The sequence below is a fragment of the Heteronotia binoei genome, chromosome 10 (genome assembly GCF_032191835.1).
Source record: "Heteronotia binoei isolate CCM8104 ecotype False Entrance Well chromosome 10, APGP_CSIRO_Hbin_v1, whole genome shotgun sequence".
NCBI lineage: Eukaryota > Metazoa > Chordata > Lepidosauria > Squamata > Gekkonidae > Heteronotia > Heteronotia binoei.
The window spans coordinates 32,611,824-32,638,415 of NC_083232.1; the positions used below are offsets into that span (position 1 = coordinate 32,611,824).

The window sequence follows — 26,592 nt, forward strand, 5'->3', positions numbered from 1 at the left end:
ACAGTGAGAAAGTCAGTCACCAGAGCAAAAGATGGCCAAAGGGCCACAATAGTAGTGTGACAATAGTAAGGTTGGGGAAGGATCTACAAAATGAATAAAGAGGGGAGTATTTCACCTCTACCCAATGAAAGATGTAGCAAGTCTCATTCAGACTGGGTTGGCAAAGAGCATAATTTGCTAAGTACCCTTTTGCAGTCCTCTAGAATCATCAGTACATTAATTTATCCTATTCAGTTATAATGGGATTGGAACATAAGGAGTTCTTTCTGGACTAGAAACCCATGTGAGATAATACTACCTTAGTTTTCCCAAGTATCCAGTTATCAAGCTGGGCTTTTTCCAAGATGGCAGCACATGTTTCAGGGCTTACGGGAGGGTTGTCACTTGATTTGTAACACAGGATATAATACCTAAGGAACAAAACAGAAGTACTGCACTTACTAAAAGCACTAAGTGACAAATGTTTACCTTAACTTTTATCTGAGTAATTTTTTGCTTGAACAGCTTGCACTGTTTAAATTGCTGTGGATTGTGTGCATGACATTTAAACACCAAACTAGAGGCTAACTGAAGACATGTAGCACAGCTGCATACACAACCACTTGATAATAAACACTGATACAAAGCATCAAAATATTTAATTTCTATGTGTATTTGAGTAATCCACTTATTTGGAAAGGCCACACGTTCCCATAGTCCTGGGACTCCACCACTTTGTAGTGTAGTTGGGGATGCTATGTTTGTATTCTCCCCATGTAGATATATACATACACATTGTGTACATAGAAAATTAACACACCAGAGACAAAAAGAAGGCTAGCCTCCAAACCTTTTTCCAGATTTACTAGATTTTTACAGGCTAATAAGTAACAAGAGAGACAGCATTTAAGCATGTGAACCTACATCATTACATTGTTGTGGTACAGGTCTGTGAAACTTAGGGTGTTTTTTCTCTCTCTCTCTGAACATTCAGACTAGTTGATTTAACATCAAACCATTGTTTGCTGTTATATGAACAAGAAGCCAAAATTCATTTCCCATTCATTTGCATGACAAATATACTATAGAAAGGACACTGCAATATGTGTGAGATGCATGAATCAAGGTGTCCTACTAGCATGAGGTTCTCCAAACAAAGCTGATTAACTTAAGATTGGAGGAAAAGGAAGAAGAGGAGGAGATTGGATTTATACACCACACTTCACACAGTCTCAGAGCGGCTTACAATCTCTTTTCCCTTCCCCTTCCCACAACAGACACTCTGTGAGGTAGGTGGGACTGAGAGAGCTCTCCAAGAACTGTTCTTGATCAGAACAATTCTAAGAGAGTTAAGACTCTCTCCAGCACACTGCATGGCAAAGTGGGGAGTCAAACTTGGTTCTCCCAGATTAGAGTTCCCACTCCTAACCATTACACAAAACTGGTGATAAAACCAAAGTGATAACCCAGCCTTTTCAAAAGAACAAATGCCAAGTTTTTCTTTTCAAATTCATACCGTTTTATGAAGTTAGCAAAGAGAATACGATGAGAATAACCCTGTCTCCGAATTCGTGCAGTTTCTAGAATTCCAGTGTAGCGCAGCTGTACCAACACCTTCTCCTTGTCATACTTGTTTGCCTGTCTATCATTGTTTGGTTTAATGCAACGGACAAAGTGAGGTTGGCCAACCACCATCTTAGATAATAAATCCATTAGTGAATACTGAAAAGGAATATGGAAAGAAACATTTGAATATTACACTGTCCTCCATGCGAGCGAGCTCTTTGCAATCTCTACTATTCCAAATCTACTTTACTGTTCATGGATCTGTCTAGGATGTCTGTAGGTACCTTTACATCCTGGTATAACTGCAGTGCTGTCAGGCTGAAACCAGCTATCTACTGACTGCATGATAAAGAGTTTTCCATGTACTAATATTGGCCCGCTAAGAACAAAGCTTAGATAAAAAGAGGCAAATACCCCAAATTCAGCAAAAGAAAAAAACAGCCAAGTTACTACTTGAAATTTTCTGGGCATTTGGGATAACAGAATCTTTTAAAAAAGGGAATATAGAATCATAGTATTGGAAGGGACCTCCCAGGGCCATCTAGTCTAACTCCAAATATAGCAAGACTTATTAGAGTGCAAAGCCTGTATATGAAATTAAAGCAATTAATATGTTTCAGGGAATAGTAGAATAACTAGGAATACTAAATTTATCCTTGAACAATATGAACTGTCTTGAAAATATAGGTAAAATTAAAACAAGAACAAGAAGGTACAAAAATTTTACCAAGTGCAAAAATACTAGGGTTGCCAACTCTGGGTTGGGAAACTGCTGAAAAATTTGGGGTGGAGCCTGGGGAAGGGAGGAACCTCAGTGAAGTATAATGCCATAGGCCAAACTTGCTTGACAAAGGTGGCCAAACTTGCGTAACATAAGAGCCACATAGAATAAACATCAGATTTTGAGAGAAGGAAGGAAGGAAGGAAAATAGATGGGGTGAGCAGGGAGGGAGAGGTGGAAGGAAAGCAACTTTAAATGTATTCTCCAAGCTGGCTGATGGGCGGTGGGGGCTTTGAGAGCCACAAGATATGTGTGAAAGAGCCACAGTTTGGACACCCATGCCATAGACTCCACTTCCAAAGCAGACATTTTCTCCAGGGAAACTGATCTCTGTAGCCTGGAGTTCAGATGTAATTCCAGCTGAAGATATTCAGGACCCATTTGAATGCTGGCAACCCTACACTGTACTTTGTTTACTTTATTAGCTTCTAAAATGAGTTTGAAATTTGTAAGTTAAAAATGATTTTATTTATCTTTTTAAAAAGAAAGAAAACAAAAGAAAAAATAGGAAGGTAACAAAAGAAAAAACGTGAATAGGATACATCTTTTTAAAGGACATGGAGAAAGAAGGGAAGAAATTGCGAGATTAATTCAATCATTTGTATAATAGACTGAAAATGAAAGGAAGCTCAGCACATCTCACATCAAATCCCAATTTTTAGCAAGTACTAAAAATAACTGACATTGCAATCAAAGTAGTATTAAAAGACATTTGTATGGCATTAAATTTATCTAAGGTAATTTGGCCCTGGGGTGAATAGCTCGTATTTTCATATTCTACCTGTTATTTCTTGATTGCACACATTTATGCTCAGTGTCTTATTTGTTATAAATCAAATTATGGCTTCCAATGCCTAATGCTATTATTTTGTTATTGTCCATGCCAATTCTAGTGTATCTACACCCATTATCAGCAGATGAAGGTGTAAATGACAATTGCATAAAATAACTAACGTCTGCTCTGACTAACCATGGTCTTACGATGGGTGGTTTTGTGGGAAGACTCCAATGCTTATTTTTTTTAAAAATTGTTCAAGCATCAGGATGACTCAAAAGAAAATTGCAGTAATGATGCAATAGTGTTCTATGATGTGCTATTAAAAAGTTAATTCCAGGGCTATGTATGTATTCTCTTTGTGCAATTACAATGTGGGCTAATGTCACAATATTATAGCTGGATGAATGGCATAATAATGAATTCCGATTAATTTGGACAAATTAATTGATAAAATATTAAGGCTTTTAAATGCTTCACATAACAAAATATAGCTCATTTTTCCTGTTTCTATTGTCCAACTCTTTCCATCTCTATAAGATCTAGTTCTGCCAGAGATAGTGTTGCATTGGGCAATGAAAGCAAGGATTGGCTAAATTGGTGTGGTGGCACAGAATGTTCAGTTGCTCAGGGATCTAAACTGTTTGCAGTTCAACTTCTGTGAGGGAAGATAACACTGTCAGTATGGTAGTGATTAAAAAATTCAACCACAGTTTTATGGAAATCCTAGAATGTCCCACAACACAGTGATATCACTTCTGGTTAAGTGCTAGAAGTGATGATGTGGCATCACTGGATGCTGTTTGAGTAAATTGCTGCCTTCCCAGTTTTGCAGTGTGGGTAAATGAGAGACTCACGTGGAAATCCTAAAAGGATGAGGAAAGTCAAAAGGCCTGGGAGGGAACATGAACATCACATATTATTTGACTTAATCATTCAGCTGCAGACATCTAGCCTTGTAGCACAGAATGAGTTCTTCAAATAAATTTATAGTCAGATAAATGCCAAGTGGAAGCTGGTTCAGGTAGCTGGCTCGAGGTTGACTCAGCTTTCCATCCTTCCGAGGTCGGTAAAGTGAGTACCCAGCTTGCTGGGGGGGAAAGTGTAGATGATTGGGGAAGACAATGGCAAACCAACCCCATAAAAAGTCTGCCGTGAAAACGTTGTGAAAGCAACGTCACCCCAGAGTTGAAAACGACTGGTGCTTGCACAGGGGACTACCTTTTTAAAATGACATATAGTATATATTCTGATGCATTTTGGTCATGCTGAGCTTGTTTAATTCTCAGTTGTGGGTGCTCCCGCCCCCTTCCCAGCTCCCTTAATGTGAGCAGCTAAGATTAAAGACATCCTGCATCTACCCACAACATGCAATAATGTCCAAATTCTTTGACAAAAGGAGTGTGTTTCTTAACAAAACAAAAAGTGGTAAGAAACATATCTCAATTTGTTCCTCCCCCCCAAAAAAACTTTTGAATGCCACAACAATTTGGGTTATATGGAAGATTTCTCAAACCATTAAGTATTTACATGGAATGAGAGCAAGGTAGGTGGAGGAACTGCACAATTGTGAGAGTTAACCAGGCTTGAGGTAATCATGAACAAACTGGGATGAATACAGGCTGAATATAGCCTCATTCTGCACAGTACACAAAAGAACCTCTTGTGAAGAAGGTTATCAGCTGATGCACATAATAAATGGGTACATAAAAGCCTGTGGGAGCTGCTTGAAAACCTGTCCATGATTTCCTAAGCCTAACCTATCCCACAGAGTACTTATTGTGAGGATAAAATGGAAGAAGGGAGAATGAGGTGGTAAATCATTTTGGGCCCCCGAGAGGAACATAAGCATTTAAATAACATAAACATAAAATAAAAATGCACCCAAAAGCAGTGTTCCCTCTAAGCTGAGTTAGTGTGAGATAGCTTACAATTTTTTAGCCATTTTTGTCTTAGCTCAGGAAAAATGCTCCCAGAGCAAACTAATTGATGCAGTAGCTCACAACTTTAATGCCAGTAGCTCACAAAGCAGGGTTTTTGCTCACAAGACTCCACAGCTTAGAGGCAGCATTGCTCAGGAGGTCCCATATTTAATCCCTGGCAGTTCCACTGGAAGGATTTCAGGTAACAGGGTTGCAAAAAGTTGTCTCCCTGAGATAATTCAATCAAAGTTGCCATTTTGAAGGGCCAGTGATCTGACAAGGAGAAGCCAGATTTTTACATTCACTTTGGAGGTAAAATCAAAGCATTAGAAAGGAAAAGTCTGAAGATCTGAAACGTGGCAAGGCATTATCTTTAGTAGCCTTAACGACGTTTCATTCAAACGCTACATACTTTAGATCAGGGGTGTCAAACTCATTTATTATGAGGGCCTGATCTGACATAAATGAGACCTTGTTGGGCTGGGCCTTGTGTGTCATAAAATGTAATGCCAGGTAGCAGAGATACAAACTTTATAAAGGACCCCTAAAAACAATTAAAGACGTCTAAAAAAAAATCCCTAAAATAAAACATGCTTAAAGCATTAGCCAGATTGCCTAGGGCACCGGTCTTCCTGGGGTGCTGAACTGGACGCCCCCATGTGACTCAGTAACATCATCAGTGCGAGGAGGGGTGCCAGAAGTTAGCCTTGCCTAGGGTGCCAGACAGTCTACGGCCGGCCCTGGTATTAGCGCTCTTGCAATATTGTGGTCAATATCAAAGCAAGCTCTCCCTCCCCCGCTTCTTCCCCAAGAGAGGAGCCTCAGCCAATGGAGAAAATAGAGGCTTTGCTCAGTAGCTCCTGTAGGATTGAGAAATCCTGTCAAAACAAGCTGTGACACAGAAAGAAGCACGAGAGAGGAAGAAAGGAAGCAGACTTGCTTGTGGGCCTGACAGGAGCCCTCTGGGGGGCCTAATCTGGCCCACGGTCCATATGTTTGACACCCACATCTTAGATAGTATTAACAAACCTATGAAACATTTTGTGTTTCAAGTAAAATATATTATCCCTTATGAGATACAGGGTAGCATTTGCAATAATAAAAGGAGGAGGAGGAGAAACTCCTACAGTTACTACACAATAAATAATATTTATATATAAAAACTGAGGTCTTACTCTAAAATATGAAGCAACTGTCTGGGTTTTCATATTGGTTGTTTCTCTTGGGTGATGTGTGGTATCTTCCGACTCACTCTATATGTATCAAGAAAAAAAATGGCAGTTCTTATCTCTACAGTTGTAGCTTATTGCAACAGCTCAACACATTACTGTTGTAAAGAATTCTATTAATAAAAAACCCCAGTTATTTTAAACTCTGGACACTATTGAGTAATAACTAAGATACGTCACAGACTGTTACTCCAGTCACAATACTGTATGACACAGTACACACATGCAGAGACACGCACACATACTGAACACCAGTTTGAGAACTAAACATAGAGGTATCTGCATTGTATGGAAAGGAAGTTTTTGGTATCTGTTTTGAAATGACCAGGAGGATTCTTAACAAATACTCTGCAATTTTTTTCTTCCCACATTACAGTGTTTTGAGGTTATTTTCAATAGTGTGTGAACTGGCATCACTATAGAACCTTTTCCTGTTATCTTTTGTTTAATAACATACCAACCAAAAACGTATTTACTTGGAAGTGAGTCACTGTAAATTTAGCAGTGGCTACTCTCAAGTAAGCATGCTTCAGAATGAGAGCCAGGATCATGACCTTCAAGAATTTATTTTGTTTTCCTTCAAGTAGTTATAAAACTATAGTCAGAAAGAAGTGAAATGTAGTGTGTTTTTTTACCTCACGGAAGGAATACGAATTGCACAACACAAAGATATCCAGCTAAGCAGAAAAGAAAACAGGAGAGAGAGGGAGAGAAACCAAGGAAGGGGTTACTTGCTTACTGTTTGTAGCAACAACAACAATATTGCCTTTCTGCATTTTGAATGTACTGAGAGAGTCACCATCCCCACTTACTTACCTTAGTTTGGCAGATGGATTTCTGAGGAGTCCACATCTGGTAGTTTATTGCAGTCTTGCTTTTACTGTGTGCCAAATTACCTCAAGGAAGAGAGAAAGCACCCTGTCAAAATGGGCCATTCCACATAGTATGTGGAGAAAAAAAAAATTGGTTTTGCCACCAAGTTTGTACTGAACAGCAAGCTGGGTCCAAACATGAATGTTCCGGCATTACATTTGTGCTGGCAACTATGTGTTAATAGCAATAATATTACTATCTATCAGCACAAACATGGCTCAATATAGAATTAAAAGAGGATCTTTACAACAGAAAAAAGTACATAGGAGGGAAGGGGGGGGGAATGTTAGAATAACCAGTATGTGAAGGGAATGGCAGGCAAAGATTTTATAAGGCTAAGATGCTTTTTAGAGTTGCTTCACAGAAAGGTAAACAATAAAGAGTGAACAGTTGCCAGGAATCAAAATATGAACTTTGAGAAGCGCTTTGCCTGGCTCCCCAGGCCCACCATCCAGTCCATGTTCTGGGAATTGTGCACCCCTAACCCCACCCCCAACCTTGACAGGACTGAGAATGCTAGCCCAATGGGAAAACTTAAGGAGGACAAAACTAAATCTGACAAATCTAGCACTGTGAAATGCTATTACCTGTTTTTGTTAGTGGGTGGATTACCAGCTGCCTGGTCAAATAGTTTTCAGAAGATCGCAGCAGCAGTACAATGTCGGCTGGCAAGGTGTCCCTGTTTTTAGCTAAGAATCCGCCTGCATTATACAGGACCTGTTTTTTAAAAACAGCAATAAATATTGTTAAACGTCATTTTTCTCATGCTTATTTTTTTATCACATTCCTGTATTTTCACACAGTATGAAATGCATTGATTCTAACTTGTATCAAGTAAATAAGGAAGAAAGGAAGGAAGTGGATTTTTGGATTGGGACAAATCTGGAGAGAACTTGATGCCTGGCCTGCTACCTACTTACTATATTGTCTTGCATGAAGATCTTACACAGACCACCACAGCAACAACAACAAAAGAGCCAGTGTGGTATAGGACTAGGATCTGAGATACCCAGGCTTGAATGCCAGCTCTTTCCATTAAAGTTTGCTGGGTGACCTTTGGCCAGTCACACACACCTCACAGGATTGTTATGCGTATATAATAGAGAAGGGGAGAACATTGTAAGTAGATATAGGCACGAACTGGCTCAGAAGCCAAAACTGGGCCAGTTCAGAGCTTGAAAACCAATGTCTGGAGAAGGCACATTCCACAAACATTTACCAAATTTTTGGCAGGTTTGGTTCAGCTGTTTGGGGCTTCACTCTCTGACTGCCAGCCCATGACTGGAATGACTGGCATTTCTGATTCCATGATACTAATCCCATTGTAAAGCAATTTTTTTTAATTTTCTGATTTTATAATTTTTATTAATTTTAACTACAAAAAGAAAAAGCATAAGCACAAGTACAAGTACAGAAACATCAAGAGGCAGGTGGAAATACAGAGTGGGAGATCAGAAACAAAGAAAGCTGCAAATATATCAGTTACATTTTTACCTCAAAACAAAATACCTAGTCCTTTCTATTACAAGTATTGAGCTTTCCTCTTATATTCTACCGTCTTCATTTTCCATTGTACACTTTTTACTAAATTATTACTTAAAATACAAGTCTGAACTATTCCTCAGAAAACATAGATATGAAAAAAAATCACCAAGGTCTCAACACAGAACTAACTGGATAAGCTTAACCATATTAAAAATACAAACTGACTTGTTATTTTAACAATGTCATCATTTAGATTGGCATAAAAAACAAATATTTCTTTTATCCTTCTAACTTACATATTTCAAATGGATAGAGAAAAAGATCAAATTTAAAATAACGTAAAAAGTGGAGAGATAAAGAAAAATGGTGAACAAGGAGCATATTAGTTTATCTATCTCAATATAAGCAATTTCTCCAAACAAACATATTAAGAGCAGATCTACCAGATTACAAAATAATTGCGTTGTCTGTCTTAAAAATTAATCCAAGTTAACTATTTATCTAAATTTCTTTTCAGAACTTTTCAATCCTTTAGCTCTTATGTCTTAATCAGAGAGGAACAAACCTATTATGTCCCAAAGATCTCACTTTGTCTTTTAAAATCGCATATCTTCCTGAGAGTTCCATATTATCCAGTTACCTACAGAGAGGGAAAACAATTTAAAATCCCTTCTTCCTGAAAGTTTTCCACGTTTTGATTTTTTTGATGAAATGTTCATTCTCTCTCCTTAATGCGAGCACCCCTCTCAGTAACGATAGTAAAAATCCCACGCCATTAGATCCTCTAAAAAAAAACTTCAAACAGTCTTAACTTCCAGTTCTTCTTAGTAACTGCACCATAAAGTTCCATTTTAGTTTTCTTTTCGTTTCCCGATGGATCTTTTTCCATTTCCAACTCCACAGACATCACCAAGATCTCTTTGTCACTCTGCCCATGTAGATTCAAGTTTTCACTAGCTTTCAACATAAAAGCTCCCATTTGCTTTTTTATCAACACTGTTAATAAATCAAGGTCCTGCTTTAGAGAAAATATGATATCCATTGTATCTTTTTAATGAAACATTTCGCTTTGTGATGCCATTTTACTCCACAGAATAACTCAGTCTAATAATCAAAGTTGAAAAGTAACTCAGAGATCCAGTTAGTCTATCCTTCCAAATCTTCACCAGCTGTATATCTTGATTGTTGCCATTTCAGTTGCACTCAGATGACAAATACCAATCTCTTTGGAATATATTTCATTTGTTCAGACCAAATTATAACCAAATAATAGTCTCTTTATCACTTATTCAATCATAATCTGGGTCGATTTATATCTATATTCAGTCAAATTCAGATTGTTGCTGGCATTCAAAGTTGTTCTTTTGGAAGCCGTATTCATGGGAAAGTGAACTGACCTTGTGAGGAAAAGCCCCCTACTTTTCATGCATGTGGACATCATGATCGCCAGTGTGGTTGCCAGGGTGCCTGGAGAATTAACTCTCACACATCTGCTCTAAGAAGTGGACTTGCTTACAGTTTGTAAGGCTAATGTGGCAGCTTTGCATTCTACGTCTCTGAAGAGTGTTAGCCAGAACTACAGACATGCTCCAGCTGCTCCTTGTGTGCCCAGTCTTGGCCACTGCAGTGGAAGAAGCCACCATGTTTCCAGCCTGGCTCCATGGACCTAGAGCTAACAACAGCAGAATCCAGCTTGCTTTCCTGACCCAAGCTTACCCTGCCAGGCTGAACTCATTCCTTCTTAGTGGGAAAGTCACACGTACACACCCTGAGCCTGCAAGCAACCCATCTGTTTTAAGAATGGATTAATAGCTCAACTGTTGATCCTAATTGCTCAGCAATACCAGAACAATAAATCTTGCCCAGCAGAAGATGAGATAAGAGGAAGGACATCTCCTGTCTTCATCAAGTCTTTTGTCTAACTCGGGTGGTACCTAGGCCAGCATTTGATTACCTATTGTCACCCTCCTAGTTAATCCCATTTAAACTTAAGTATCCAGTCATTCCCATTCTTACCCCAGTCTAATACCTTGGGGCCAACCCAGGCAACATTGCAGCTTGGAAATTTCCAGGTTCACTGGACTAAGGTGAAGTTCATTGGCCAAAGCAGGCATCCAATTAGGTGTCAGTAAGGAATGTCCAGCCTTCTTGAACCTCCCATCTCTCCTCCCTTGGACCTCCCAGTCCCTAAGGGTCTGAGGAAGCCTATTTAACCTCTGACCCAACTCCACTCATGTGTGCTTTCTATTCAGCAACCCCTATTACCCGCTGTCTAGATCCATCCCCAATTCTGGCCACAGTGTTGGGTCCATTTCCCCTGTCCTCTTAAGTCGCCATTGGAAACCTTCCTGGAAGACTACGATGGTAAATATTACCCTGTCTGTTTATCCATATATGTTCCCCTATTGATCTATCTATATTTCCTAGACCTGTGTGAATGTGTGAGTGTTTTGTATTTTTACCTTGTATGGAAGAAATATTATTCTAAATAAATTACAATTGATTTTTACTAAATTAGAGTCTCTTATTGAGCATTGACTCTCTGAACGGTTGAGCCTGGTATACACAGATAATAAAAGATTCCTTTTTAGGGCCAGCTGTCTCTCAATCTAATTCGCCAATCTCATTTTGAGAGCAGTTTCCCTAACAGAAATTGGTGGAGAAAGCGTTGGCATTATCCTGTTTGTGTGAACACACGCGTGTCTTCATACAGACAGACGTAAGGTTGCACCGTTCAGAAAGTCTTGCTAGCGAGGCTATTGCGTGAGCGATTGAGTGAATGAGTTCTGTGTGAAAGGCTCTAGCGAGCATCTCTATATAATTGTGGGTTGGGCTACTCCCATTTCTATCATTCAGCGTTGGACTTCTCAGCCGCCCCTAGGAGGCCAGACCCCTCGAAAGAGGACTGAGCCCGATAGAACGCAAGGGGGAAGTCCCGTGAAGCCTGGCCGCCGTCCCGAGGCCTTTCTAAACGCGTCTATCGTGGGAGGGAATGTCAGGATAGGTCAGAGCTGTTAAGATCTGGATAGAGCACCCTTCCCTTCTCCCTTTTCTTTAGAGCGTAGTGCACACACACTACATACACACTCAGACACTTGCACACACACACCCAAGTCCTTACACGAGTCTAGGCCAAGGCTAGTCTAAGGCACCCGACAGTCAAGAAGGCAGGTGGGTCGTAGGACCGCTGCAATCTGACTGCTGGGCAACTTTTTATTTTGTTTGCCCGAGACGCGATCGTTGGGTCGGCTCGTGGCTCCCTTTTGCCCGAAGACGCGACCGTTGGGTCGGCTCGTGGCTCCCTTTCGCCCGAGACGCGATCGTTGGGTCGGCTCGTGGCTCCCTTTTCTGGCCGAGACGCGATCGTTGGGTCGGCTCGTTGCCTAAAATTTCGCCCGAGACGCGATCGTTGGGTCGGCTCGTGGCTCCCTTTTCTGGCCGAGACGCAATCATAGGATTGGCTCGCTGCCCAAAACTTCGCCCGAGACGCGATCGTTGGGTCGGCTCGTGGCTCCCTTTTCTGGCTGAGACGCAATCATAGGATTGGCTCACTGCCCCCTAAACCCAAGCCGAAGCGCAATCAGAGATTGGCAGTAGGCAAAACAAAAAAAGGGAACATAAGTAAAGTTGCCAGCCCAGGTGTAAAATAGCACATAGGAGCTAGGAAGCATCTGGAAATATGCTGCTAGTTCTCACACTTGGCTGTGCCTTTAAGAGAATTTAGTGGAAGGAGCAAGAAGCTCTCCTTTAGGGTTAAAAATTTGTCCCGGGTCTGAGGAGATAGGCAATCTTCCCAGCCGAAAAATTTCCCTTTTGCTTAGGGCCAACAGAGGAAAAGCTCAGGCTCTGAGACTTTTAAAACTTTTGATTTGTTTGGAGGCAGAGGCTAGAGAAAAGCCCCTCCTGAGGAGCTCAACAATGTGTGCAAGGCCATAAGCCCATGCCACAAACATTTGTTAGTGTTGCAGAGAACTAAGGAAGGTCCTGCAACTCCCTCCTTTACTTGTGAGGCACACAGAGGTGTCCTGCAAGTTCTTTACTCCCCAATAAGCAGGAAAAGTGCCAGGGAAAGCCCCTGCATCAGTTAATTTTGGTGGCCTGTGGTTAGGCACCTAACAGTGCAGGAAAACCAGCCCTGCAAGTAAAGTTAGAACTTTGAGAGGAACTAAATTGTAAGCTATGGACTTATTTGCCAAGAAAGAGCAGGAACTAGAACAAACTCTTAAAAACCATGCATCAGTGCTGGAGCAGGAGTTTCAAAGCCATGTGGCAGAGAAAGAGCAGATCCTCATGAGTCACGAGGCAAAAGTAAAGCAAATGCTAGAGACTCATGAGAAAGAAAGGACAAGATTGAGTGAAGGACATGAAATATATGTCAGGAAGATTATGAAGGAGAATAATAGTCTGAGATGGGAGATCCAAAATTTAAAGGACAAGGTGGACGACCTTAAGCTGGAGAAACGCACCTTAACCCTAGAACAGCAAGACACGCTGCCTGCTCTAAGAAAGGCCCAAATGCAGGTAGCCACATTGGAAAAAGAGATGGAGCAAACTAAAGCCCAAAATAATAAATTACAGAGTGTCATAGAGTACATTTCAGAGAAAAACCGAAAGGCTAGAGAAGCAGCCAACCATGATTTGTGCCAAAGAAAAATAGCAGCTTTAAAAAAGAAATTAGAGATTAAAAAGACATTGATAGCAACTGTGTCGGCCTCTGCTCTCTGTGACTTCTCCTCAGACGAAGAGAGTGAGGACGAGGCAGTTGGGAAGTTCAGAGCAGAACAGCCAGCCCCAGTCCGTCCTGTGGTCGCTAAAAAGACCACAGCCAGAAAACAGAATGGAGCTGAATCTGTAAAAGTAGTGAAGGAAACCAGATCTTGGGGAGCAGAGGACATTAAAATGGCTGCCAGCTTCCTTGGCCCCTATAACATAGACACCTCAGTGTTGTGGATGGCCAGCGCTAGAATTCACTACAAAGAAGCCTCCTTAACTGAATTAAACCATGTGCTGAGATTATGCGCCTCAGGCCCTGAACTAGACAAAGTAAGAAATGTAATGTATCGCCTGAACCTGTCTAATGCCACCATCTTAGAATGGATGGCTGAGGTACTATTTGCCACCTGGGATGGAGAGGATATAAAAGATCTCTACCATCAGACCTTACAAGGTCATGATGAGCGTCCAGTGAGCTATCTAATAAGGAAGAAATTCCTAGCAGAAGCAGCTAAGGTAGTATCACCCAAAGACAATGGGGAACCAGATTATGAGAATCAAAATTTCATATCCGATGTGATCAGAGGTCTCAATATACCCACCTTGAGGTGCTATGGCATAACAGCCCTGGTAAACACCACCTGGAAAGATCTAGAGGCTAATCTTGACAGAGTTGGCAATTTTATGGAAAGAGAGAGTAGAATGAAAGCTGACTATGCAAAAAGGGAAATAGTTCATGAAGACTACACAGCTAGATTAAGTGCGCATGAGAAGGAGATAGCAAATTTAACCCACTCTCTCCATGAGGTCAAATGGAGACTGGAGAATGCTTTAAAGCATGCCCAAGTCTCTGAACAAAGAGTTGCTGTTTTAGAAACACAGCTCACTCAGGCACAATATAATCAAGAGCAGGGTGGGCATGGAAAAGAGAGCCAGAACTGGAAGTTCCAAAACAATGGCCTTGGTTCCAGCTCTTCTTGCCATCCCCAGCTTGCCCCAAAGGTTCCCCTTCACAAGCAGGCTTATGCTCCTAGGCAGACACAGTCAGCCTCTGGGCAACCCTGGCCTCAGCGGACCCCTCGAGACAAAGTCAGAATGGCAGCTTGGTCCCAGCTTAGAGCCACTGGAGCAGACATGAAGCAATTTGATAAGCAGCCCACACATGTGCTACTTGCTGCACTTTCAGAAGCCATGAAGCCACCAGGGCACATGGCTCCCAATGCCACAGGGTTTGCAGAAAATGGAGGTAGCTTCCCCAAAGCTACTGCTTTGGAAAATTTCCCTAATAAGGAAAGGGTAGGGAAACTTACAAATCCTACTCATGAAAAGGATTTAGAAATCCAAAAGCTTGCTGAGAAAAATCAGGAACCTCAGCAAAAGTTAGAAGCTAGTAAAGAAAAGGAAACTGCCAGTCTCCTGCAACATGTCCTGGAGTCTTGCAGGGCCACAGAGAGGAGACTGGAAATTCTGGAAGTGCAGGATAAAAGGAAATATGGCGGGGCAAACCCAGCTGTGCAGCCCCAGACTTCTTTCCCCCATGAAAATGAGAAAACAGTCCCTATTTCAGTTCTCTTACCCCAGAATCATGAAGGAAATGTGGTCTCTGAGCCTATGCAGAGTTCCACAATTATGGCACAAGGTATTCCTTTTTGCAAGGACTTGCTCCAGACACTCCTACATGAGCAAGCCTCAGCCCTTTACGCCAGAAATTTTCTGTCTTTAGCTCATCCCATTTGGGGAATTTGAAAGCCAGAATTCTGTGGAACTTCAGAGAACGGTAGTCCCACATGGGCAGGCAAGGTTCCTTTGTCTCTGAACCTCCCCCCACCCAAAGGAAAATCTAACTTCTAGACTTGAATGTCTCTTAAAACAGAGAGATCTGGCTTCATTAGGGTTTAAGGTAACAAGGGCGCCTTTTCCCTTGACTAAACAAGAAAACATACAAGCAATGACTTGGACTACAATTAGACCAGGCCATTTCTCCAGGTGAGGCCTGGAGATCTCCTGGAATCCCAGCAAGGGTTCCAGCCTGCAGTTAGTTTCTCTGCAGGGTAATGGGAGCTTGATGTAGTATGTATTTAGTCTAACCCTTTAAAAATGCCAGCATCAAGTACCTGAAAAAGAGAGACTGAACTAGTTTTTTGTTAATTCAAAGCTTTCAGAGCAAGATGTAAGAAACTGTTTTAACTTTCAAATTGGCTGAATGAAAATCTGTGAAACTCCCAAGTTCATCTTTCTCTCTCTTGCTTATAATGTCAAAAAAATATTTATTTCCTCAGTTCTATGAATTTTGAATGGTATAGCCTCTGAGCTTGTACAGAGTGCCTGCAGATTGGCCCAAATAGAACTGGCTAAAGTATTGCAAATGCTCAGCACTCCCGCCATCAGGAAGAAATGCTAATTGTTCTCCCTCTTGCTCAATGGAGATCTGTAGCAGTAAAGATCTGATAAGTAACTAAGGCAAAGGAATGGAGTTTTAAATGCATTGCCCTGAGAAATTAAATTTTTGTCTATCTCAGGTCTCCTTAAGGCACAAGCAACTCAGTGTCTTTGAGAGAGAGAGCCTCATTGTCTTATAAGAGGTGTTGCCTCTCCTTCTCAAAGGTCACAGCAACAAGACAGCTAACCTCAAATGGGCAAGTCTGTCATTTAAATTTGAAAGTACAGAAAGTAGAACCTCCAGCTGCAAGAGCAGCAACAACTAATGTAGTACTGATTGGCAAATCTCATGCAGACCCTCTTGAAATAAAATCAGCCAAATTCAGCTTGAGTTAAAGAAACTGGAAAGAGTTACAATTTTGAGCCCCACCCAGGCAGAAAGCTCATTATTCTCCTCCTCCACCTTTCTTTGTAAAAACTTATCAGGATTAGATAAGAGTACTGGCCAAATCCATTGTGTCTGTTGTAGCCTTTTGTTAAAGCTAAGCCCTCACTTTACCCAAGAGGGAAGGAATTTTGGTTTGTCTGTTCAAACCTTCCCCTCCTTTCACACCTAGGGGGGGAGGGTGGAAATAGTGTGGAAATATGTTGTGCTGTTTTGAATTCTCATATCCTGATTTTGGGTCCAAAAAGATATAATTTCAAAGGTTTTTCATTACCAAACTTTTTATATTGCAGTCTCTCACAGAGACAGCCTCTCCCCAGCCAGAGAAATACCTGGATGGAAGATGTGCATACTACTGTGTTTTTGTAAGGTTGCCAGTCTCCAGGTGGGACCTGGAGGCCTCTCCCAAAATCATAGCCTTTTCCCCAGTACATTGAGGCTAAGCCTCTGGAGGAAATAAGTGTCCAAGGAAATGGACTGCATGCCTTGTGATTTTCAAATTTGATTCAAAGTTTCAGGAATCTCCAGTCTGGAGCTGGCATCCCAAAGTTCTACTTACAGCCAATCCTTCTCTGCTAGAGAAAATCCTCTGCCTGTAAACTGCCCTAATACTAGGAGTTCTCCTAGATTAGAAGCTTTCTTTCTGTTATTTTTGCTGTACCTTTTAGGTCTTAAAATATTTTTTTTTCTAGTGACTGGTACCAATCTCTCCTATACTTAGATTTTGTAGCCTTAATTTTAAGGGAAACACTTTTAGGAAATTGCTCCTCAAAGTCTATTGGGCATTCCCAGTGCTTTGTAGTACAAGGAAAATGCTTTGCAATCTATAGGCCCTTTGCTAAACATTAGAGCTAAGAAAATTTTATCTCACAAATTTTGGTTCCTACAAGAAGTATAGGACATCTGTACACTTCCTTGGGGTAAAATTACCCTCTCCCTGTGCTTTTTCTCTCTTAAGCCTCAAGAACTAATACTCTTGTTTTGGCAGAATTCCTGAAAGTTCTTGGTCTCCATTAGAAATCTGGATTCCTCAAATGTGCTTCAACTATTGGTATCTTCATTTGCTCTCTGAATGTCATTTATAGCTATGTTCCATCTATGATCAATCTTCCCTTTTAGCTATTTGGTGAATCTTGAGTTTTAACTCTAGTTTAATCCAGTCTGCCTGTGGAAAAAGGTATCCGCATGTTCTTAAAAGGCCCCACCTTGTGGGCTCAATATCTGTGTTTGGTCTTAAGCAATATAATGACCAATGGATGGTTCTGCCTCCACCTATAATATATATCTTGTTAGAGCTAGACTTTCTCTGAGCGAAAACCCTTTTCTATTTTCCATGTTCTCAAGGAAATGAGCAATAACCTGTTAGATTCTTAATGTAGATTCCTCAGGGTCCATTTCTGATCATGATTTTCTTCTTGCTACTAAATGTCCTTTGGTGTTATTTTTGCATCTATAACCAGTTGGCTGGGCCTATCAAGGTTTTCCAAATTAAGTCTTGTTGTATTATGCTCAAATTTTGGTCTACTTGGTATTTCTGACAGCATGTTGCCTTCCAGCAACACATTCTTTGCACTCTGTGTATGCACAGAGGAAAATCATTCTCTGGCACAAGCCTTAAACCTGGAGCATTGTGCCATCATCCTAGTTTTGCCTTCTACTCCATAAAAGGTTTCTTCTTAAAGGGATATGTTTTCGTGCTTCAAGTCTTTCTTTTGACTTGTCCTTGCAACAACTCAGCATTTTTCTCTTGGTACTACAGATGCCCTGCCCATCTTTTCTCTTTTTATGAATTGTTCAATGTGTTTGTCAAGGTGAATTAACCACAATTTGATTTCTAGGATTTTGTCATTGTTTTGTTAAGTTTGCTCATCTTTTCTTTCAATACAGATGTGCAGGGAATCTGGACCTGCAAATCAAATCTAATGCATGATCAGTAATTCTAAGAGTTGTTGATAGTCCTGTTAAGAATTGTTTTATGTATGTGTAACCATTATGTTGCTTTTCAGAATTCTTGTGTTGTTAAGTCTTGTTGAAATCTGTGCTCACATGTGAGACCCCCATGCCAAGATCGTTTTAGCTGAACTAGCCTAGAGAAAAACTGGATTTAGTGGGACTTGATCACCTCACTTATGTCCAGGTTTTTAATTTCTCTGCTCTAGCTCACCTGCCATTTTGGGTATGATCCCTCTCATATAAAGCTAGCTAGCATTGTTCTATTGAGGCCTCAGTTTTTGTTTTTGAAGTTTTTATATTGTTTTGACAATTTATTATATTCCAAAGCTATAGCAAAGGTTTTCTTTTGTCTCTTCTTTGTGGAACTATCTTCATTATATGGGGGACGCCCCAACTATGGTCATTTCCCTGGAGCTCCAACCTTGTGCACAATGTTTTATTTTAAGTTTTATGTTGCAACAAAGTATATTTGGGGTTGTGTTTTCTGAATTGTGTATGTTACTTCCCTTTCTTGACAAGGAAAAAGCCTCCTAAAGTCCTGAATGATTAGTGTAATAGGCAAACCTGCCCAATGCAGGCCCCTAACATGACATATGTAAGCTTGTGACGTAAAAGCTCACTGGTCACCATACTCTGGACAGGAGGACACTTCACTAATAGCTTTTTAAGATTCCTTTCTTCATGGTTGAATGTATGCATTTTTGATCTGCTTTCACTGCTCCCTACAATGGTACAGAATCATCTCCATGTTGTCATGTGTGAATGTTTTTGGTTCCTTTTTGGTTCTTTCCTCAAAGCCCACTGTTGCTCTATGGACCATCGGTGATACAGGCAGAAAAGCACCATTGCCAAGTCCATGCTGGGTTACAGGAAGAATTCCCTTTTAGCAACAATAAAGACAGATTTTGCTGGGTGCTAGGGGTGGGTGGGAAGACTCTTTAGTTCACCCTCCACTAGGACTTTCACATACCCAATAGGTACCTGGAAGAAGATCCTCTTCAAACCCCAGTATAAGAAGCTTATCAAGGGGGGGAGAAGAAGAAAAGAAGACTCAAGATTAAGATATGGATTCACTTGTAACCATGAACTCTAATGTACCTGTGTGTTTTCCTAATCAATTATTGTCATGATTGTGTGTGATTTATAGATCAATTCTTGTTATTTATCTGGTTTAAATGGCAGTAATGATTTTATGAACTCAACTTTTATTTCAATGATTGTAACCCTGTGTTTTAATACTGTATGCCCTACAACGTTGCCAATGCCTGTTATCCCTGCATCGTAGTATTCAAAGGAAGGAACCTTTGGCCTATTGGAATATTTTTCCAAATTGATTTTTGAGTAGTTTAGATAGTGGCTCCAACCTTTTTAGATAGACGGTACACCCCGGTAGGCAATTGAAGCTACGTGGACTCGCCACCTGTCAACTACAGATATGGACATTGTGTTATTGCAAGACCTCGCCACCAGATGGTGACATAGGTCTTGAGGGGGGGAACTGTGAGGAAAAGCCCCCTACTTTTCATGCATGTGGACATCATGATCGCCAGTGTGGTTGCCAGGGTGCCTGGAGAATTAACTCTCACACATCTGCTCTAAGAAGTGGACTTGCTTACAGTTTGTAAGGCTAATGTGGCAGCTTTGCATTCTACGTCTCTGAAGAGTGTTAGCCAGAACTACAGACATGCTCCAGCTGCTCCTTGTGTGCCCAGTCTTGGCCACTGCAGTGGAAGAAGCCACCATGTTTCCAGCCTGGCTCCATGGACCTAGAGCTAACAACAGCAGAATCCAGCTTGCTTTCCTGACCCAAGCTTACCCTGCCAGGCTGAACTCATTCCTTCTTAGTGGGAAAGTCACACGTACACACCCTGAGCCTGCAAGCAACCCATCTGTTTTAAGAATGGATTAATAGCTCAACTGTTGATCCTAATTGCTCAGCAATACCAGAACAATAAATCTTGCCCAGCAGAAGATGAGATAAGAGGAAGGACATCTCCTGTCTTCATCAAGTCTTTTGTCTAACTCGGGTGGTACCTAGGCCAGCATTTGATTACCTATTGTCACCCTCCTAGTTAATCCCATTTAAACTTAAGTATCCAGTCATTCCCATTCTTACCCCAGTCTAATACCTTGGGGCCAACCCAGGCAACATTGCAGCTTGGAAATTTCCAGGTTCACTGGACTAAGGTGAAGTTCATTGGCCAAAGCAGGCATCCAATTAGGTGTCAGTAAGGAATGTCCAGCCTTCTTGAACCTCCCATCTCTCCTCCCTTGGACCTCCCAGTCCCTAAGGGTCTGAGGAAGCCTATTTAACCTCTGACCCAACTCCACTCATGTGTGCTTTCTATTCAGCAACCCCTATTACCCGCTGTCTAGATCCATCCCCAATTCTGGCCACAGTGTTGGGTCCATTTCCCCTGTCCTCTTAAGTCGCCATTGGAAACCTTCCTGGAAGACTACGATGGTAAATATTACCCTGTCTGTTTATCCATATATGTTCCCCTATTGATCTATCTATATTTCCTAGACCTGTGTGAATGTGTGAGTGTTTTGTATTTTTACCTTGTATGGAAGAAATATTATTCTAAATAAATTACAATTGATTTTTACTAAATTAGAGTCTCTTATTGAGCATTGACTCTCTGAACGGTTGAGCCTGGTATACACAGATAATAAAAGATTCCTTTTTAGGGCCAGCTGTCTCTCAATCTAATTCCCCAATCTCATTTTGAGAGCAGTTTCCCTAACAACCTGTTTGTTGTTATGTAAAATGACCCATTAGCCGACGGTATGAAAAGCAAACTTACTTGCAGAGAAGAATTGCCGTGTTTGAGGTAGGAAAGCAATGCATCAAAGGCTTGTTAGCAGAAAACAAGCAGTCGGGTGTTCACCTCTTTCTGCTGTAATGGCGATCATGGCCGTGGAGCACTGGAGTACACAAGAAGGACAGGAACAGCCGCCGCTGTATCCCTGTCTCCCTGCAAAAGCCCCATGCCGAAAGGAAACCCCTTCAGGGTCTCCCCTAGAGGTGCCATGTCTGTGGCACCTCTCCAACAGCCTGATTCAGGGGGGCCGCAAGAGACAAGCTCCGCGGACCTCCACTGAGCTCAAGACAATGGAACCCGGAAACTCCAAGCAATTTTTTTTTAAAGTCCTTCGATTTTGGGCTTGCACAGAGTACTACCATCAGTTGGCCCATCTTCTGTGAAAGATATCCAATTTTGATATTATGTGTAGATTTTTTTTACCTTTCCAGCATAATGGTAAATTCCAAATGTCAAGTCTACTCTCTTTGGCCTCCAGAAATATTTTGACTTCAAGTTGTCTTCAAATTTTTCTGTAAGGAAACACATGGATTATGTTCTAAACAGTACAGCATGAAATATACATTTCTTGTTTAGTATAGATTGTATTGTTTATGCTAACAGTTACTTCCCACCCATTCTTTCATAATCAGCAAAAAGCAACACACAAAGCAAACACACTTAAACTAGGATTTTGACACTTTCCCCCTTGGAAGACACTGACTCTAGGAAGTTTGCTCTGAATATCCCAGGGCAAAAAAAGACCAAAACAGATCTAGGTTCTATGGCTCCCTTATACCTTTTTTCTGAGCACTTTTCATGGGCAAAATTTTAAAGGCAGAGGTGCACTGTTTACTCATAGAGACCTGAATACGGTGACATTGAAAACATAAGCAAATATACTCTTGAACATGAAATGCATAACAATTTGACTATCTTCTTTTAAATACAAATTGCCAAGGGTCACTTTAAGATATTTTCTATCTCCAAGTCAGGCTATAATCTTTACCAACTATGTACCACCAGTCATGGCTACAAACTGAGTCCTGTCAGGCAGCTGTGGTTCCAGGAAGCAACATCATGATGGTCGTGGTTCCAGGAGGCCACATTCATTCCCATGCCATCAATGGCTGGGAATAAGCCAAGCTCTTGTGGAACACTGACATCCTCCTTGTGCGCCCCTCCCCCATCCTCAGCCAGAGAAGTGGCTCTGAAACTGCCAATGACTTACCCACAAGCGTTTGATCAGTGGCTCGGGGGAAACGGCTTTCTTCATCAAGGAGAGACAATAATCCCATTGGTTTCTGGAGGAACATATCCAATAAAGGCCTATTGTCCTCATACTCAATAACTCGGGCATCAACGCCCTCATACAGGTATTCATTCTGGAATAGATGACAAAAAAATTGCATTAGTTTAAATAAACCTGAACATTAGGCAGAGGCCAGGGAAGGCATGGTCTTCTCTCCAATTCACTTCTTCATATCCCAGGATATGCCACATGAACACGGCTAGAGATCTCATTTGATGCCATAGCAGTTGGTTCAATTAACATTACACACATAGAGTGCAATAATAACTAGCCAGTGTCAGAGGACTTGTTCTAACAGATAGCTTACAAAGGGGTAGTCTGCTGCAAAAAACCCTCTAAGGACCAGAAAACTGATAGTGGAATCAGTGGAACCATTCTAAGCCTATTGACTTCAGTGGATTTAGAGGGGTATAAACTCTGTTTAGGACTGCACTATTACCGCAAAGCAAGTTTTTGTGGACCACTGTCTGTTCCATCCAATGCATAAAGTGCATTCTCAGTTAGTGTGATGTCTACAGTGCAGACCACGTGGTGTCTACAGTGAGGAAAAAGCATAGGGTCACCCAACTATGGAGAAATCTGCTTGCTGCATTTAGGTATCTTGCAGAGAGGAAGACTTAATAACTTCACTCTCTATGTAGCAGGTCCTTCCAAACGACACCCCAAATGGCAGGGGTTGATAGCCAGCTCAGCAGGAAGGGCTCCCCAACCCACCTGATGATCTCAACGCTTAGTAGTCCTTTGCTTAGTAGTCCTAAAAGGACTTCCTCATTCTGCAATGAGGAGAAGAAGCTTGAGGATTATCTAATTAGGCCCTGGAAACCTGATTTTCATACTGTATCTTTTGATTATATCAATGCCATAATGATAAAAATGATGGCGCATCTCCTGAGGAAGATATATAAGTGCAAGCTTTAACAAACTGCAGACGTAGCTGTCAGAGAAAAACAGCTTTGAGAGAATGCTATCCAAGATAAAGCTTTCCAGTTAACACCACACAAACACGTAAATGCTTCCATTAATCATTTCTGTCTTGTAGTTTGACCCTTACACTAAAACGAGAGGGGCTCTCACTGGATTGGGGCCTCCAGCCACAAGCACCTGATAACATTTGATTTCCTGCCCCCAAGGCCTGTTTTCTTAAACAAATACCTCACTGCCATTTACAACTGTTAAATATTCATTTTTCACCCTTTTGATAAGCTCTTGAAATCTGGCCACTGACCCTTCAAGTTCATTAGCTTTCACTAACACATCTAATTTTTCATTCATTTCAAAAACAGAATCACAACTCACATTCAAGGTAAATTCTCCACCTTTCAAATCAGGCAGCCATTTTCCAAAATGAAATAAAAACAAATTGCCATCCCTCCTCATCCCATTCCCACAGAAAATCCTGTTGACATGCTTGCTGGCGAATTATTAAGAATGTCACATTTCCTAAAACTGCTTTTCTATTTTATTTGTTGTAGAACCATACACAGTGCACCTTATTCCTCACTGAAACAACATTACATTTGCATCAAACCTATTATCACTGTGTTCTGTTGCTTGGATACTGTAAATGGAAAGTCTAATGCATATTTTTTCCCAGTGGATATTTAAATTGCAAAACGTAATCAGAGAGTTGAGCACAAAACATATATAAGCAAAAGTGGCTTGTTTTTTTGGTCCTATTTTGGTTCTTCAAAAACAAGTTGTAAGTGACCTATCTCAGATGACACTCTCCCCCCCCCCCTCTGTATGTATATTTAAGGGCAATCAGCCAGTCAGAGAGATTCCAATAGATTAATTTTGTAAATTTATTGACTAAATCTGTATGTATTTGCACATAAACCCCAGCCATTCTAAGGAAAAGAGGCTGTGTTACAGCAGGCATTATCTATAAAGCAACCCTTTCTTCTCTGACACACACAGAAGAGGAATGTTTTCTAAAGTGACTTTTGCCACATGAGGTTTGCAGAGGTATTAAAATAAATAGATTTATTTTCAGTGGACTTCAGTCAGTGGAAGTTTTCACTAACAGAAGGGGGCCTATATTCATCAATTACCTCCGTTCCACTACAGATCTTCAAATTGTCCCTGGGGCCAACATTTCAGGAAGCATTTGAGGCTGCAGTGGGAAGGTGAGCAAGTCATGTTCTGCCAGTGGAAGCACCTTCTGTTAGGGGAGACTGAGTGAATCTCTTCCTTTGATCAGTCTCTATTGCTCAGTTTTAATTCTATTAGATTTTATTGTCTTGGACTTCCGGGGGAGGAAAATGCCGAGCTGAGCTGTCTCTCATAACGGGAGCAGGCTGGAACTTCTGTTCGGGGTAGTGGAAGGCAAATTAATGCCTACTGCCTCAGTTAGAGAAAAGTCCAAGACATGCATGGAAAACTTTGAGGAGATTTACCTTGGCTTAAAGGGAGCCCTGGAGGGGACTTCTTTGAGGGGTCTCAGGGGAAATTGCATAGTCATCGTCTGCAGAAGTGCCCAGAGTCATTTATTTGACATAAGCTCGTCAGGATCCTAACCTTCTTGGATATTGCTAAACATCTAAAGCTTTGAAAGACCAGTGGAAACTTGGATAATTGGAAGAAAAGGTACAGAAGATTATTTTTTTCATTCTGGAGCTATTTATAGCTTAAAGGGACAAAATTAAAAGGTGGGAAAAGAAAGTATAGAAAGCTTGGAAGAAGAGGAAAGGAAGAGGCGAAATTTGGATTTTATAAATATAAAGGACAGTGTTAAAACTGCTAAAAAGTGAGAAGGAATTTATTGTTTTGTCTACTTGCAGTTAGGAAGTAAAAGCAACATCGTCACACTGGAACAGACCTGCAGCACATCTGAGCAAGACAGGAAGTACGTCAAGTATCGTGAAATCTCCTTGTGAGTTGGTGGCAACAAAAACAGGAAGCAGTAGAAAGAAAACCTACTCTAGGAATATATACCATTGAGAAACATCGGTGGGCCATTGCTGGGAGGCTAAATTAAAAACATTGTTTTTTAAAGAATTTGGGACATTAAAAATTGTTGGAATCAACTGAAAAGAGGGTAAGAAGATAAGTACTATTGGTCATACTATTTGTGGGCTCCTCGGAATTTTTTAAAAGGAAAAAGAAATTATAAGAAATAATAAAAAGTCGCGGCAGCCATTTTGGAAAATTTAAAGACTTTAAAAATAAATATCTGGACTTTGGGGGCTCAGAGGACGGCGAAATTGGGCTTGCCATAAAGGGCAAGTCCTAATCTATTGAACCTGATAGTCAAATTGAAAATTGGTGAGGTCAACAATTTCGTTATTTTTGGAAGGGTTTAAAAGTTTTAAAAATTCATATCTTGGCCTAGGAAGCTCCGAGGAAGATGAAATAAAGCTTATTATAAAAGGTAAGCCCAAATCTTTTGAATCTGATACCTAAATATGAGATTTGTGAGATTAAAATTTTTGGTGTTTTTTTTAAAATGTCTGAAGCCAAGCAGCTCCGAACAAGGGCTCTTTCAATGGAAAAAATGCAGGAACAATTGGATGCAATGGAAGCCAGAATGATGAGAGGGGTCAGGAAGATGATAGATGAATCGAAAGAAGAAATTATTGCAGAGATTAAAAAAGACATGGAAGATCTCAGAAAGGAAACTGGGGAAACAGTTAAGAAAGTGCAGGAAGTAGAAGGAAAAATGAAAGTATATGATTCCACCTTGTTGAAAATACAAGAAAAAGTGACAATTCATGACTGCAAATTGATGGAAACTCAGATACGTCTGAGAGGAGTACCTGAAGTGGAGGAAGGTGATCTGAAAGGATATATAATAATACAAAAAAGATTTTATTGTCTTATTATTACATTTGTAGTTTTAGAGTGGAAGCCTGTTTCAAGGAAAAATAATTCAGAGTATGTGTGTGTGTAGTATATATTTATTTGTATATAGATGCATACAGATACATATGGTTTGCATTTATCTAGCTAATTAAAACGTAGATATTAATAGTGCTACAAACACACAGAATTATTGAAGAGGGCTTTTCTGCAGAGGTAACAGAGTTGTACTGCAACAAAGTGGTGAGGGCAGGGGTGGCCAAACCTGCTTAACATAAGAGCCACTTAGAATAAACATTAGAAGTTTGAGAGCTGCAAGACATGAACATCAAATAGCAGGAAGTTACGCAGGAAAGAATATATATGGTGGAAGGAGGGCAAGGTAGAAAGAAAGAAACTTTTACTTTAAATGCCTTCTCCAAGATGCCAGCTTGTTTGGCTTAAAGAAGTGATTTAAAGAGAAAAATGCTTTCTCCAAGCTAGCCCATGGTGTGGTGGAGGCTTCAAGAGCCACACAACATGTGTGAAAGAGCCACATGTGGCTCCTGGGCCACAGTTTGGCCACCCCAGGGTTAGGG

At 40.8% G+C, this 26,592-nt stretch overlaps 1 protein-coding gene across 1 annotated transcript in view; it reads right to left on the reverse strand.

Annotated features, from left to right (window-relative positions):
• MYO3A (myosin IIIA) overlaps positions 1-26,592 on the reverse strand; it is a 140,115-nt gene that overhangs the window by 41,221 nt on the left and 72,302 nt on the right. Inside the window, exons 20-27 of the mRNA XM_060248333.1 lie at positions 22,136-22,289; positions 21,349-21,437; positions 7,713-7,842; positions 7,069-7,148; positions 6,888-6,929; positions 6,199-6,276; positions 1,496-1,701; positions 299-410 (exon numbers count right to left, since the gene is read on the reverse strand). Of these exons, the coding sequence (XP_060104316.1) occupies positions 299-410; positions 1,496-1,701; positions 6,199-6,276; positions 6,888-6,929; positions 7,069-7,148; positions 7,713-7,842; positions 21,349-21,437; positions 22,136-22,289 (891 nt within the window). The remainder of the gene's footprint in view (positions 1-298; positions 411-1,495; positions 1,702-6,198; positions 6,277-6,887; positions 6,930-7,068; positions 7,149-7,712; positions 7,843-21,348; positions 21,438-22,135; positions 22,290-26,592) is intronic.